The sequence below is a fragment of the Lycorma delicatula genome, chromosome 7, assembly GCF_047948215.1.
Source record: "Lycorma delicatula isolate Av1 chromosome 7, ASM4794821v1, whole genome shotgun sequence".
Taxonomy (NCBI): domain Eukaryota; kingdom Metazoa; phylum Arthropoda; class Insecta; order Hemiptera; family Fulgoridae; genus Lycorma; species Lycorma delicatula.
Genome location: NC_134461.1, coordinates 4104802 through 4118566, shown reverse-complemented (window position 1 = coordinate 4118566; position 13765 = coordinate 4104802). Strand labels below are relative to the sequence as shown.

Sequence of the window (13765 nt, the reverse complement as noted above, 5' to 3'; positions counted from 1 at the left end):
GATCATATTAATGTGAAACCTGAATTTTTTCTCTTATTAAATTGTTTATTTTCTCATGTCCTTATTGTTAGTTTTTATTAATTTTCTTTTTTTTTACAGAATATTAACTCGTTTCCATATTTATTAATATCCAAATGTTATTAAAAAAAAATATTTATTCCTAAAAAACATTATCTACCTTTTGAAAACTTGACAAGAGAATTATTTTTTCTAACATACCAATGTATCTATGTGGTCCTAAAATGATTTCATAAAAAAAACTCTGAATTTCCTGCACCCCTATTTAATGTGTTTTGAGATTTTCCATTAATGATTCCCATCAGTTATGCAGAACTCACTTTTGAGAGCACTTAGTATTGTATCAATTTTATCTCTGTTAAATTGTGGTAGAAAGTATTTTTTAGTATTTTAACTGGAGTATAACCATTATTTTTTCCAATGAAATGTATTATTATTAATGTTTTTTTGTCTTCAGTCATTTGTCTAGTTTGATGAAGCTCTCCAAGATTCCTTACATATTGTCAGTCGTTTCATTTCAGTATATCCCTATATCCTACATCCTTAACAGTTTTTTTTTTTTACAATTCCAAACATTACCTGCCTGCACAATTTTTCCCATCTACTTGTCCCTCCAATATTAAAACTAAATTCCAGAAAGCCTTCAGTTGTGGCCTATAAGTTTGTCTTCTTTTAGCTATAATTTTTCAAATGCTTTTCTTTTCATCAATTTGCCGCAACACCTCTTCGTTTGTCACTTTATACATATATCTGATTTTTATCATTCTCCTATAACACCGCATTTCAAAAGCTTCTAGATCTTTTCTTCTCAGGATCATTCAAGTTTCACTTTCATATTAAGCTACGCTCCAAACATATACTTTCAAAAATGTTTTCCCGATGTTTAAATTAATTTTTGATCTAAGCAAATTATAAAGTTATATTTCTGACTGAAAACTTATTTCGCCAGTGCTATTAGGCATTTTATATCGTTCCTGTTTTGTCTATCTTTAGTAATTCTACTTCCCAAATAACAAAATTCTTCTACCTCCATAGTCTTTTCTCTTCCTATTTTTATGCTTTATTTCTACTACATTTCATTACTTTCATTTTGTTCTTGTTTAATTTCATACGGTAGATCTTGTGTAGGACTTCATCCATGCCATTTGTTGTTTCTTCTAAATCTTTTGTACTCTCAGCTAGAATTACTATATCATTAGCAAATCATAGCATCTTTATCTTTTCATCTTGCACTGTTACTCCGGATTTAAATTGTTCTTTAACATCATTAACAGCTAGTTCTATGTAAAAATTAAAAAATAATGAGATAGGGAACATCCTTGTTGGACTCCCTTTTTTATCACGGCTTCTTTCTTATGTTCTTCAATTATTGCTGCTGCAGTTTTGTTCTGTAAATGTTAGCAATTGTTCTTTTATCTGTATACTTGAAGTTTTTTTAAAACGCTGAACATTGTATTCCAGTCTACGTTATCAAATGCCTTTTCTAAGTCTATAAATCTGCAGTAATTTTGCAGGTATCCTGTCTATCCCAGGAGCCATTCTCCCATTCAAACCCTTTAATGCTCATTAAATTAAATCTCAGTATTGTATCTCCCTTCTCATGCTCTCCAACTTCCTCTATAACACCTATTTTTAATTCATTTCCTCCATATAACTCTTCAATATATTCCACCTACCTATCACTAGCATTTTTACATTTTTCATCAGTAGCATTCTTACATTTTCTATGGTCATCCATCAGCTACAATATAGCCTCTGACATCCAAGATTTTCTACCAGTTCTCTTTGTTCCACCTAAGTTTGCTTATGGTGATTTAAGAATTTCGTTTTTAACATTCTCCCATTCTTCTTCTATATTTTCTACCTTATAATTTCTACTCAGACCTCTTGTGATGTCCTCCTCAAAAATCTTTTTTATCTCCTATTCCTCAAGCTTCTCTAAATTCCATCAAATCATTTGACACCTTTTTTTCAGGTTTTTAAACTTCAATCTACGTTTCATTATCACTAAATTATGGTTGCTATCAATGTCTGCTCCTGGATATGCTTTGCAGTTGAGCTGATTTTAAAATTTTTGCTTAACCATGATATAATCCATCTCATATCTTGCAGTTTACTTATCTTTTTCCATGTGTTTATTCTTCTATTATGATTTTTAAACTGGGTGTTGACAATTCTTAAATTATACTTTGTGCAAAACTCGATAAGTCGGTCTCCTTTTTCATTTCTTTTACCCAGCCTATATTAACCCCCAATATTTCCTTTTTCACCTTTTCTGATGCTTGCATTCCAGTCTACAACTAATATTAAATTTTGATCCCCTTTTATGTGTTTAATTCCTCCGGGCACTTGCAGGCATATATATGTTTTTTGCTTAGGTTTTGATTTTATCCTGATTACAATGATTCTATCACTATGCTTTTTGAAATACTCTACTCTCTTTCCTGTCTTCTTGTTCATTACAAAACCTACTCCTGCCAGCCCTTTATTTGAAGCTCTGATAATTATTCTAAAATCACCAGACCAAAAGTCATTTTCCTCTTCCCACCGAACCTTGCTAATTCCTACTACATCTATATTTAATCTAGCCATTTCCTTCTTTAAATTTTCTAACCTACCAAATGTTTTTAGACTTCTAACATTCCATGATCCGACTTGTAGCATGTTATTTTTTAATTTTCTGGTGACCTCTTCCTTAGCAGTCCCCACCCGGGTATCTGATCAGGGAACTAGTTTAGTTCCATAATATTTTACCAAGAAAGGTGCCTTCATCTTTGTTTTGTGAAAATGCAGAGAGCTGCATTTTCTTAGAAAAAAAATAGCACCCAAGCCTTGATTGCTTAAGCACGTCAGCACTGAAGCCCCTTCACTGAAGGCAAAGTCTCATGATTCATAGAGGAAAAAATTTTGTACTTTTGAACAAAAACTACTTGCTAATTAGTTTGCTATTTCTTTTGCTAATAACTTAAATTGGTAATTAAAAAAAGTTTACATTTTTACAAAAGTTATTCGAAGTGAGCACAGTCTGCACAGGGATGCACTTTTGTGCTCGACTGATCATTGAAGAGTCACCTAATGCAAAATGTTGTTATCAATGCTATCGATTTCTTGTTGAATATTTGCCTTCAGTTCATCAACAGTATGAAGATTAGATTCATAAACTGCATCCTGTTTGTGAATGCGGAGGCCACCATCCTTTGCTGAGAGTTCCTTTTTCTGTAAAAACCATGTGAACGCGCACTAGGGAATAGATTAGTGTTTGACAATTGTTTCGTCTTGTTAGAAGAAGTTGTACTCTTTTTCTCGATATTTTAACCTGGCATTTTGAAAATTGTGCGGTACATTTCAGTATTGACAGACCATTTCTCTATTGCCACACACGACATTCCCATAGGTGTAAGATGCCTATACAGATCCTACAATTAACACAAGTCTCAAACAAGACCTTACCGACTGAGCTGATTCACGAAACCCACCCTACGGTAGAGCGAGCCCAACACATAATGCCAACGAGCATGCAACAACCTAAACAATGCAAATACAAATTACACCAATAAAATAAAAAACAACAAACTACATAAACCCAAACAAAACAACAACTGAACATAAACTTAAACAAAAACAAAACAATAATGTCACAGCCAGAATCATCATGCTCTTCCTCTGCCGCGCTGGTCACCCCCACAGCAGTCTCAGGTGCCACCTTAAAAAAACCTACTCCCTTTCTTCTCTCTCCCTTAACCACTACCGCTCAGATTTGGATTGTTTCTGAGTCCGACTGGATACACTTGTCACAGCACTTACCGTCCTGATGGCATCGCTTTCCTCCTCAACGGCCTCAATAGCCTTTCTCAATCATACCTCCTTTGAAACTTTACGGTCTGCCATAAGTTACAGCATCCTGATCCCTGTAGGGGAAGACACCCTCCACCATCCCCTCAATTCCGAGCCCTTATGGGCTTTACCGTAGGTCATCTTCGAAACCTCGGCTTTTTATATATTCCAGTCCACCTCGGTCAGGATGCCACCGATGCGAATGCCACAGTGACGTTCCCATTCATGTACTACTATTTAATGAACTCAAAACAAAACACATTTCACAGAGTCTTAAGTAAAACTGAAAGGACCTAACTAAACAAAGGAATTGAACTACCTCCCCGTAGAAGGTAAAAGTGAATACAACACGCAACACGAAACATAAAAATATTACACAGAACAATAACAACATAAGTTACAGCACTCAAGTTATTTCAAAACGTTTAAATATAGACAAAAGAAATCATGACTAACAACCAATCACTGCCAAGCTTAACAAAACGTAACAGCCAATAGTACAAATCAATCATGTAAACAAACAACCAGCAGCCGATCAGAAAACACCAATATGGCTGCCGTTGCTAACGTAAATAACACTATCCAAAAGCCGAACAACTAACAACAAAAAGCCCGGATTAAAAATCCTAAACCAAAATATATAACACAAAACAAAAGAAAACTAAGAAAAACTTCAAACAATACTTGGGAGACCTAAACACATAAATCACCCACCGGCGAACAGCCCAAGTAACTTAAAACTACCTAAGAAAACAAAACTACAAAAATAACAACCCTAATTAATACCTTAAAACTACAAAAACAAACACTAAAATCAAAAACAAAGCTCCCAACAAAAGCACAGAAACTGAAAACCCGAAAATAACAAACCAAAATACTACAATTCAACAAGAGACAGAGCTATCAAAAATCATTCACACTTGACAGCACCACGTGTCGAATTATTATGATATACATCGATTTTCACATTATCAAGGGAATGCTCAAACATCTGTTGAGGATTATCAGTTATCTAATATCCAGTGTTGTGCGAATTAACACGCCCGGATAAATGAATCTATACTCCGTTTGACATGAAATACAGTGTCTTCTCTATCTGTCTGCTGACAATGTTTTTGAGAAGCCGGTTGCAATAATTAAGACGTTTTGGTTTGTCTGGTTTCTTAAGTTATTTCACATTTCTTATGCGATACGGTTTCAAAATTGTGCTGTAAGAGTGTATTTTATACAGGTAAGGTGCCTCCATCTTTGCTACATGAAAATGCAGACAGCTACATTTTCTTGGAATAAAAACAGGCCTTCTTTCAGCTGCACAGTACTCAGATGATAGATTTTGTTGATATGGCTGTTTTAAGTCTTCCTATGCCCTTAACAGCTACTGAAAGAGCTGCTGCTCTCTTTCAGGAATCATTCTTTAGTCTGCCTCTCAACAGATACCACTTTGATATGGTTGCACCTTCAGTTCAGCTATTCTGTATCAATGAGCACTCAAGCTCCCTCAATATCGGCACGGTCTCATGATTCGTAGAGGGGATTATTAAAATAAATATTAAATAAAATTAAAATTAGATGTCAAATTTGTTTTTACCTAGGTAATTGAATTCCAAACTTTTAGATGTCGATTCAGCTGAAACAGTGCATGATGTTGCATCGACAGTGTAGAGCTAAATAATGTTCACAAATGATGAATAGGTGTTTTTTTTTAGGCAAAGTATTTTTAAAAATGAACCCAGCAATATGACCATGGTAATGGTGTTTTGCGTTATGTACCGCATGATGCTAGCTTGCACTTCTCTCAAAATGCATTCTATATTTTGGGTGCGTGTTCCAATGTTCACATCCATGAAGTTGTACAAACAGTTGACCATCTGATGGTTGGTGGTAACCCTTTTAACTACAAGCAGCAATAAGTCTTCAGCAATCTTTAATGGGAATATACCTGAAAGAATGCATTTCTTTGTAATGGAAAGAATAGTTTCTTGCCTACCGGTTGCAACAGTCGCGATTGTTTTCTATGTCTGTGGATATCACTAAATATTCAGTTACCTTTAATTGTATGCCCTCAATTGAATTTCTGATGCACAATTTTAGCCTCCTCAGTCTCTTACAATAAGTTTGCCCACTCCTCCAATTATTTGTATTTTTTTCAAAAAAGCGGTAGAAAACTTTTCTGTAAATAATTTCTCTGGCCACGTATCAGCGAGCAGGCCTTAGTTTAGTTTGTTTTGCAAAACAAACTAAATACATAATAAACAAAGTGTACTGCAATATACTTTCCCACGATTGTTTCAGTCGAGAAACAATTGACTGAGTCGCTATCTATATTAGGAAACTGACACTGCCTTAACTTGCTGCATATCTACTTTTTTCTTATGTTTATAGATTGCTGCAACTCTTTTTTCTTTTTAGATAGAATACCGTGATTGTATAAAACTCTTTCTAGATTTATCTCAAGATTGCGAAACCCTCAATAAAAGATACAATTGTAAACTCACAACAGGTACATACTTGCCAGTGAATACTACACACAATCAAACACTCGGCCATTATAATAAGAAACAAACATGAAGCTAATAAATGCTCCTTATTATACTGGCCCTTTCCACTTAATTCAAACAACCACAATGTAAGTTGATTTTTGCAACATCTATTTGTGATTGTCTTCAGTGTTTGGGACATCAATAATAGCATATTTTAATTGAAAAAAAATATTGGTAGTAAGGCAACTACAACTTTACTTTTACAAATATTTTGACAAATGTATTAATAGTCGCTTCACTTAATATCAGCATAAGAAAACTGCTTCTGTATTTATTTTATATATTAATATAGAGCAGCTGCATATATGTGTATATTATATTATTTATAAATACAATATTATACTATTAGCTGCTTATATAATATTATATGTGAAAAGTAATATTTAATTACTCACGGAGAATGAACTGAAAAATGTGAAAGTGATCTGATAAACTTTTAAGGTAACTGAACAGCTGGTTTATAAAAAAAATCTAATGTTTGTTCAATCAGTGTTTTTTATTTGTGGAGAGTACATTTATTTCACTTCCATTGTAATCTGTGAAATGAATGTAATTATTAACTGATATTAATAAAATAAATTATGATATAAAATTTGATTACTAGGTGATTATCCAGAAAATTGCATTTCAAAAATTTTAAATACAGTTTATGTTTTTTGTCTTTGTTATAGGCGTTTCCTGGTTTAGCTGTATATTCTGGTACGAAGTTCTTCCTAGAGGGACTGTGTTCAGCATTAAGAATGGAATTATCAGATTCCAATATTAAAGTTACTTGTATTCAACCTGGGGATGTTCATTCTGAGTTAAGACGATTGACAACCGATAATGAGGTATGAAGTTTCTGTGCATAACAGTTTCATATTAATACATTTTACTCTGAAGAGAATAAGTCATATTAGTTCAGAATTTTCATTTATAGTGTTGATCAAGCATCAGAACAGATCAGTTAAAGTAATGTCTAATGTTATGTCTTCACTCTTTTTTGCGATAATACAATATAAACAGCAGGTGGTGGCTATGAATGAGGATTACAACTAATTTCAGTATACAAGGTATCATGGATCAACTTCAATATATAAAGTTTAATAAAGAAAAATGGAAACTTAAGTTCTTAAAAATATTTATTTTTAAGTAATAATCTTCTTTCAATAAAATACATTCTGCTCTTTGATATTCTAAAATTTGTCGAGGTGTGCTAAATATTGTACAGTATTCCGGTATACTTTTATTGTTTCAAGAACTCTAAACTATTTTTTTCGCTTTCAAAATAGATGAAAGTCAAGAGATACTAAATCTAGCAAATAGGCCAGATTCTCCAGTAATTCAATCTTTAACTGTTGCGAATATCAATCTGTTGACTGGCACCTTATCATCTTGAAGGAAAGTTTCTGTCTTAATAAGATGAGGTTTTTGAGTTTATCGCTTAAATTCTACAGTAAATTTCTGGGTAAATTTTCTATTTTTCCAAAAAAGTATGCAAATTAAACCCTTAGTATATTTTTATGGTTATAATTTTTCTTACAGATGATGCAGATTATATTTTTTTCAGTTTTAAGTCTTCCTTCTTCTTAGGGAAGAAATAATGGACTTGGTTCTCATTATTTATGGTTAGGAACTTTTACGAGAATTTATTGGGTTGCACTCTGAACAATGCAAACACTCTCAGATTGTGCATCCATTTGAACATAATATAATGTGATCCAAACGTGAAAATATGGCAACCATCAAGTAAAAGTGTATATAGAATGATTTAGTGAATATTATTGATCATTTCTTTAGTTATTCTTTCCCAACTTTCTGATCCCTTTTGAAATTGGTAACTACATTATTGAACGAATTTCGAGGCTTGCGAAAACAGCATCTAATTTGGTCTTGATTTGAGTTTTTGCTTGGAAAAATAAAATTTTGCAGTCATCAATCTCTCCTTTTTAACCCTGTTTTCAAACATGTGTGTAATGTTTTATATGTGGTAAAACCTAAAAAAAACATCACAATGAACAATTACTTGACAGACAAGAGTTATCTAAAGAATGCACCTGAACTGCAGAAGAATGTTTTCAGTCATATTGTTGTTATTTATTGTACTGACCGATTATGTTTTTCTACATCGACTGTTTACTGTATTTAACTTACTTAGCTGACAATCTTGTTTTATTACAGCATATAATTTTTCTCAGTTCTTTTAAAATATTATGTGCCGATATCTTTCTATCAGCTTAACTGATATCTAAAAAATGGATGATATCTTTCTATCAGCTTAACGCTATAAAAAAAGTTTATATAAAGCAGTATAGTTAATATACAAGGTCTGTAAATAAAGTAATCAGATTAGTTTTTTTTGGCAGTCAAAGTGCCAACACTGTAAAGTTACTAGTAAATGTATGGTTATATGAACAGCTGATTTATATTAGTCTTTTTTAGTCTACTGTTGCCACGTGAGATGTAAACAAACTTTTTGTGAAATGAGTTTTTGTTGTGCATTACAAAAATCAGTGATACTAATTATGAACAATGTTGTGCAATTAAGTTTTGTGTTAAACTCTGTGAGAATGCTACTGAAACTTTTTAAAAATTGAAAAGGGCATATGGAGATGACACTGTCACAAGCTCAAGTTTTTAGGTGGTTTAAAGCATTTTCAGATGGCCGGGAATCAGTTGCGAACGATCACGTTCTGGAAGATCATTAACATCAAAAAGTGACGACAATGTTGAGCAAATCAGAGACTTTATACAGTATGACCGGCAATTAACTGTCAGAATGATTGTAGAACAATCTTATTTTAACCGTAACACAGTCAAACCAAATTTTGATAACCAATAGGACATGAAAAAAGTTTATGCATATTGGTCCCAAAAAAACTTAAATGTTGAACAGAAAAACAGCAGGGTGGAAGTGTGCCGTGATCTTCTAGGGCAAATTGAAACCGATCCTGATTTTCTAAAAAATGTTATTATTGGTGATGAATCTTGGATATTTGAGTACGACCCAGAAACAAAATTCCAGAGCAAGAAGTGGCACACTTCAAACTCATCATGTCTTAAAAAAGCAAAAATGAGCAAATCAAAATATGCTAATTTGTTTCTTCAATAGTAATGGCATTATCCATAAGGAGATTTTGCCTACAAGACAGACTGTAAATCAATATGTTTACAGAGAAATTCTTCAAGGACTGCGGAAAAGAGTTGCCTGCGTGAGATCAGCCATCAAAGACAACTGGATGCTGCATCATGACAGTGCACCTTGTCACACTGCTCTCAATTAATGACTTTTTGTGAAAGAAAAACATTCTTGTAGTTCCTCAACCACCTTATTCACCTGACTTGAGTCCCTGTGACGTTTTCCTGTTTCCAACTTTAAAAAAACATCTCAAAGGACACCATTTTGGAACAGTAGAAAACATTAAAAAAATGTAGCCAACCATCTGAAGGATATTCTGGTTTCAGTTCCAACACTGCTGTGAAGAGTGGGAAAACCAATTGAAGTGTTGCATGGCTTCCTCAGGGAACTGTTTCAAAGGAGAGTCCATTTATAATTGCATTGTAAATAAAAAGTTTTTCTTAAGCAGTCTCATTACTTTATTTACAGACCTTGTATAGTATGTTTTATTGTTCGGTTTTACAAAGTATGTTACAAAGAAGACACATTTAAGTTCTACACCATTTATGGTAAGCATACCACAGAGATTATATGGTAAAGTAGCCACTTTCGCAGTCAAATACACTGTTACACATCAGCTAGCTAACCCCATTTAAATTTAGGTGATATTTGGCTGAATATAATGACATACAATTAAACTGTTATTCTGTAATTATTTTTTTGCATAAAGTACGATTTTCACAAAAAAAAACACTAAAGTGTATGTTATGTAAGTCTCTTTGGGTTTATGAATAACATAGTAGTAAACTACATATCAGACTATAGAGGAATCTGTACGTATTTCTTGAAGTTGTCTGGTTGTACATAGGTATTAGACATTTGATTCTGAGGGATTAATTCCTCAGCAGCTGTAGCTATAAAAACATTAAATTTTAAATTCTTGAAATAATGTTCATTGCGTTTTTCTTCTTATTTTCAATCATCACAATTTATCACAATTTAAAATCTATTAAATTTTAATTTTATCATATTTCATCGTGTTGTTTTATGAAAAATATTTGTAAGAATTAAAACAAAGAATTTCAGTATGAAGGCTCAAGGTTAAAGATATGGATAACAAATTTTAATTTAATTTACACCTAATGAAATGAATATTTAGCATAGAAATTTTCTGGTTAAGTTTTTGAGTTAAGTAAATACATAGAATATTTATTAAAAGAGATACAGGAGTAACCTCATATGGTAAGATTTAAGTGAAAATTATAAATCTTTCTTTGAATCAGTGGTCAACAGATGCTCCTGTATCAGCTTGTGTTTATATTTGATCGATAATTTAATATATAATTTTTTTAAATTTATAAAAACAAAAGGTAAATAATATTAAATGTTAGAACACCTACAAAATAAATAAAGAAAAAAAAATTTAATTAATTTACTTGTGGCAAAATATTAATTATTACTAAGTAGTGTAAGACAACAAATTCAACTATTACTATACAAGGTATGTTAAATGCATTTTCTTTTTATCCCTACTCACCTGGGCTGGATCTGCAGTTAAGCATCATGACTCAGCCCAGGTGAGTGTCCTTGTAACTCAAACGAGCCTTCCTGCCTGCTGGCATAATATCCAGTATGACAGGTCGGCAGGATCTTTTACTTCTTAATTTATTTCTGTTCTCTATTTGTCTACCTCTAATCGCCAGAGGGGTGTTAATCAGTCCCGACTATGTCATTCCTGGATCTCCATCCAGGGACCGGGACTCAAGTCCCGGTCCCTGGATGGGACCGGGACTTATATCTTAATAAAAAATTAAGATATATGAAAATAAAGATATATATATAATAAGATATATGTAAATAAAATTTACTTATTTTTTTGTTAACTATTTTGAAACAAACTACTCTGAAGGCAGTGGCTAATCCTTAAGAATACTAAGGTGGAAAACATTAAGAATTGATTTAGGCAAGTATAACAATTGATGAAACAGTGTTTATCTTAATGTTGGCTAATTTTTATTTTATTGTATGATTTCAGGCTTCCGAAAAATATGACTTTAGTAAATCGATTACAATTTTACAACCATCTGATATAGCCAAATCAGTAGTATATGCATTGTCTCAGCCGGATTACTGTGCAATAAATGAAATACTCATTGAACCACAGCAAGCTCCAATATAAATGTAAACATAAATATTTTTTTATTGTTAAAACATTTTTGTACAACATAAATGTTTTATTTATATATCTACTGTTTTTTATATAGAATTTCTATGTTTTTTTTTATAGAAATTAATTAATAACTAGAAAATGCTCGTAAACCATTTATAAAGGTAAAAAAAATAAAAATTTAAAACTAGGTGGGCATTTCAATTGTTAAACCATCATCATCAATAGAAATTGGGTTTTTTAAAAACATTTATAAAATAAAAATAGGCTGTAAAAAATAAAATAAACAATACTTATGAAACTCTCTTAAGAGTATTAGCATTTTTTATAAATAAAATGACTCACTAAAAGCTACAAAATATCTATAAAACTCTTATAATGATTGTTTAACAATCAAAATTCACCTAAGTTAAAAATTTTAATTTCTTTTTGTAAACAGTCTTTTTGAGCATTCTCTATTAAAAATTCTCTTTTTTTATACTTTTTAATAATGATTTGCTCTTTATTTAAATAAATATTTATAATCTTGATTATCTTGTCTGTCATACAGAGAAGTCCTTCATCGACTTAATAATCTTAAAAATAAATTTGAAGATATATAACTGTTTTATTACTGTAAACCTGACTGTACTTAAGCAGTTAGTTTTGTCGAGTCTTCAAATATATTTTTAATGATATATAGTGTAAATAAATTCACTTCTTTTGTATTTCATATTGCATTTAGTCACATTTTGATATAAGCCAAGAAATCATATTATACAGAAATGCTTGGTGTACAAGAATTATTCTATATACTCTAATAAAAGTGCTCAATTTTTGGCAATCTAGTGATAGTATATACTTTAAGGAATGAAAATATACATTGACAGTCTCTTGTAATTTAAAGATTAATGTTTATCGATTAACTTGAGAGTACTGATCGAGAATGTAAACCATCATTTAGAACATACTAGGAATTTAGTTCTCAAATGAATATATTCAAAATTTATGTATACATCCTTATTACAATAGTAGCTACTGTCGCCTTCTAAGTACTCTCCTGTGCATCCACTTGCCAGCTCAGTTGGTGTTCCCATTTCTGAGAACAGGCTATGGACTCTTTTCCCAAAATACTTTTGAATTCTTTCAAATCATATTAAAATTCTGTTAACGCAAGTCTTTCTTTCATTCTGAAAACTTTCTCATTGAGGGCAGTGGATCGTGCCTAGGCAAAATTAACATCTATTGTTATGCAGAAATCTACAGTTCAGATCGTTTCTTCTGAACAGTATGTTTTTGATGCAGATAATTTTTTCATCAGACATAAATACACTGTCATTTATTTTTTTTGGTTGCAAACTTCTAGTGTTGTCATTCAATATACATGACAACCTAAAAAATTTTTCATACAGACCTCTTATACCATTAGAGATACATGAGATGACTTTATTAGTGTCCATGTGACTAATTTCAACAGCTCCAATACTTAAATAACAGTTTTGAAAAAAAAAAAGTGATTTTATTTTAGTGAAACACAATATTGTAAATTTCATTCACTCAGTGTATCAAACTTTAGCCAGTACAAATTTTTTTCAGTAGCCAGAACAAATGGCTCTATCTGCTTGAGGTTTATACACAGATCAGTATTCTTGTACATATAAAAAACATGATTGTAACAAAATTGCCATACAGGTGGCAAGTAAACAGCACACCTCATATATATCTTTTGTTGTGTAACATTTCATCCTATATTACGTATTCTGCAGTCTGTGTAGTACTAATCATTAGTAAATAGAGGATTATAGTATTATAATACTAAAACAGTTACAAAGTCACCAGGAAATTATATTAAAAATAAATAAATATAAATATATTTTAAAGTGTTTCACTTTTCTACAAATCCTTTTCCATCCGTAATACTTGTACAATTATTTCCCATTACAATTACATAATACTGTTAATGCTGATTTTTATTTATTTGAGATTTCTGTTTTCTAATAGTGCGTTTTTCAGAGTGAAGAATTTTAGAATCTACTGAAAGATCTATTTAAATAATTACAAAGATAATCTGAAATTACCTTGAGTTGTGATGAGCTGTTAAAAAACAGTAATATATTTACAAAATATTTT

At 31.6% G+C, this 13765-nt stretch overlaps 1 protein-coding gene across 2 annotated transcripts in view; it reads left to right on the top strand.

Moving 5' to 3' along the window:
- The window catches only part of LOC142327684 (uncharacterized), a 118008-nt gene extending 104500 nt beyond the window's left edge, over window positions 1-13508 (top strand). For both annotated transcript variants that reach the window (XM_075370924.1, XM_075370923.1), the window contains 2 exons: window positions 7064-7222; window positions 11525-13508. In XM_075370924.1, coding sequence (XP_075227039.1) covers window positions 7064-7222; window positions 11525-11668 — 303 coding nt within the window. In that variant the 3' untranslated portion in view covers window positions 11669-13508. The remainder of the gene's footprint in view (window positions 1-7063; window positions 7223-11524) is intronic.
- The last annotated feature ends 257 nt before the right edge of the window (window positions 13509-13765 follow it).